Source organism: Ovis canadensis, chromosome Y (assembly GCF_042477335.2).
Source record: "Ovis canadensis isolate MfBH-ARS-UI-01 breed Bighorn chromosome Y, ARS-UI_OviCan_v2, whole genome shotgun sequence".
Classification (NCBI taxonomy): Eukaryota; Metazoa; Chordata; class Mammalia; order Artiodactyla; family Bovidae; genus Ovis; species Ovis canadensis.
In genome coordinates this window covers 20690217-20693399 of record NC_091271.1, presented here as the reverse complement: position 1 = coordinate 20693399, position 3183 = coordinate 20690217, and the positions used below count along the sequence as shown (strand labels likewise).

The following is a 3183-nucleotide window of genomic DNA, read 5'->3' as shown; positions in this document are numbered from 1 at the left end:
CTGTGGGTCTTTTTACAGGTGCCCTTTGATTGAGAAAGTTCTCTTCTGTTCTTAATTATTAAGTGTTCTTTTAACCCCGGTTATGAAAAGGTGCTAGATTCAGGGAAATGCCTTTTCTTCAGGCAGATGTGTTATTTGTTTTATTGTTTTAAAATGGCATAATGTTGATTGACTTTCCTATAATGAACCAACTTTGCATACCTCCCTAAATCGCATGTGATCATAGTGTACAGTCTTTTTTATATGCTGTTGGATTTTGTTTGCCAGTATTTTGTTGAGGACTCTTTCACCTGTATCCATAAGGGATATCAGGGGTGTGTGTGTGTGTGTGTGTGTGTGTGTGTGTGTGTGTGTGTGTGATGTCTCTGTCTGATATTGGTATGAGAGAAAGACTGGCATCATTTTGCCTGCTATGTGGGGAAGAGACGTGTGGCATAAAGATGAAGCATTGCTGCATTGAAGTTTAGCCAGGATTAGAGGGAGAAATTTAGGATATATCTGTGTGGAATTGGGGTGAGATTATCAGAGAGCTCATTCTCAGTTTCCTAGGCCTGAATTAAGTGCTTGACATTGAATTATGCTGTTTGTTAACTAGGTATAGATAGATTATACTTTGAATTTGCTACCTATTTTGTTTGTTAACATTTATGAAATTAGAATTTATGGATCAGTTGTAATGTGCATTTAAGATACATTTTCTTCCATTTTTACTACAAAACAAGATGCCATTGAATAGCTGATGCCTTTTAAAAAAGCTGTTAACCTTAAGTCTAAGAAATAAGCATGTTTGTCTTTAAGATACAGAAACACATTTAAAAGTTACAAATTTGCCTAAGAAGACGCAACTGGTGTGTGGTTAAGTTAGAATTCCAACTTAATCTCCTATGACTCCAAAGTCCATGCTTCGAAACGCTGTAGAACAATGCTTTTGTAAAAATACTCATCCTTTACATGTGATTTCACGTAATGATCAGTGTGGCATTTTGGTTTTTTTCCCCCTCTTTATTTTTTTAAGTAGAAGAGGTTAAAGTGAACATGCGACAAAGCTATGATTCTAGAGCCATGTAGACTTGTAGTCGTAGTTTTTTCAGCTGTCATTGAGTCTGGTTGACACTCAGTGTCTTTGTCTGTAAGATAAGGGTGTGTATAAGTACTCTAGAGATTTGGAGATAATCAAATAGCCCATTTTTCTGTACTTAACTAATCTGTAGTATGTTTACACTTAGGTGGCAGTTTGTATAAAGGAAGCACTGGGACTTGTGGCCGCACCCTCTAAGAACAAAAAAGTATTAAAAATATGGAACTCCCATGTATGTTACGTGAAGAAGAACGAGAGCCAGAAGTACGGAAAAGGGAGGGAGAGACGAAACAAGTAGATGATGATGCTGATGATGATGAAGTGATCTTGGTTGGAGTGGAACATGTAAATGAAGATGCTGACGTGATCTTTGATGGGATGAGCTCAGCTTCAAAACCAGTCGTTTCAAACATACTGAACAGAGATACCCCAGGTTCTTATTCAAGGAGGAAAAGGTATGGTCACTTCAGGAAAGGTAACGCTCACAGATTACAGCCTGTTAGTCATGTGACTCCTACATCAGAAGCAAAGACTGTCTTGCCAGTGTCTGACTCTGACTCAGGATCAACAGGTAGTCCTATTATTATTGAACCTCCGTCTCAAGCTGATTATAAAAATATTTCACCACAAATAGGCCTGATTGCTTTTCGAAGGAGTTATGTTCTTCTTTGATTACCTTCACAAGTTCATTGCAGCATCCAGTAGAAACAGCAGTTTCTGCAGGAGATATGAATAAAAGTCCTCATGTATCAAAGCGAGTTTCCCCTTGTGAAACAAATCGCAGAAATCCCAGAAGGCCTAAACTCAGTGATGGCATTGTAGGGGAACATTCTTTAGGTTTCTCCCCGTCAGGTTTTTTTCATATAGAGACCACTCAGCAAAGCACACCAGACCGTGTCCATACCTCACTAAGCCATGTTCAGAATGGAGAACCTTGTCCAACACCTTTTCCAAAGGACAGTGTTCATTGCAAGCCTGTAAGACCTTTAGGGGAAAATGGACGGACAAAAACTGATTTTCCAAGTTTGGCAAGTCCAAACAAAATTGGTGATCCCACAGAAGGAAATCTGATTGTGTTACTTCGCGACTTCTACTATGGCAAGCATGGAGGAGTTGGGTAGCCAGAACCGAAGACCCACACGACGTTTAAATGCCTCAGCTGCTTGAAAGTTCTAAAAAATGTCAAGTTTATGAATCACATGAAGCACCATTTGGAACTTGAGAGGCAGAGAGGTGACAGCTGGAAAACCCACACCACCTGCCAGCACTGCCTCCGCCAGTTTCCGACTCCCTTCCAGCTGCAGTGTCACATTGAAAGTGTCCACACGGCCCAGGAGCCCTCCGCAGTCTGTCACATCTGTGAGTTGTCCTTTGAGACAGATCAGGTTCTCTCAGAGCACATGAAAGACAATCATAAGCCTGGTGAAATGCCCTATGTATGCCAGGTTTGCAGTTACATATCATCATTTTTTGCAGATGTGGATGCACATTTCAGAGCCTACCATGGTAACACCAAGAATTTACTTTGCCCGTTTTGTCTCAAAATTTTTAAAACTGCAACAGCATACAGATGTCATCATCGAGGGCACTGGGAAAAGAGTTTTCACCAGTGTTCCAAATGTCGGCTACAGTTTTTAACTTCCAAAGAGGAGAGGGAGCACAAGACCCAGTGTCATCAAATGTTTAAGAAGCCTAAGCAGCTAGAAGGATTGTCTCCTGAAACAAAAATTGTTATTCAGGTATCACTGGAACCCCTTCAGCCAGGATTGGTGGAAGTTGCATCCATTACTGTGAACACATCTGATTTTGAATCATCACCCCCCAAATCTAAAAGGAGGAGGTCAAAAAAAGAAAAAAAAATAGTTAAATCTGCCTTCAGTAAGTCTGAAGCAAGTATTTCAGTCAGAGTTAAAAATCCCATTAAAAACAAAAAGATCAACTTATAGCATTATTCAATAATTTCAAATATAGGGAAACCGATGGGTAATTTATGTGATTTTGTTTTAAATAGAGGAAGTACAGTTTTGTTTGATCTGCATATTGAGATGTTATTTAAAAATCTATGATCTGTTTTTCGTGTAATTGTCTTCACATGTAAAAAGGAT

General features: G+C 39.4%; 1 protein-coding gene across 1 annotated transcript; it reads left to right on the top strand.

Annotated features, from left to right (window-relative positions):
* Positions 1 to 1297: 1297 nt before the first annotated feature.
* On the top strand, positions 1298 to 2922 carry LOC138431534 (zinc finger protein 280B-like; the record flags this gene model as incomplete). Its single annotated transcript, XM_070289525.1, is given in 2 exon segments — positions 1298 to 1709; positions 1712 to 2922. Coding segments are annotated over 2 exon segments (1623 nt in total), but the record flags the coding sequence as incomplete, so codon positions are not given.
* Between the last annotated feature and the right edge of the window lie 261 nt (positions 2923 to 3183).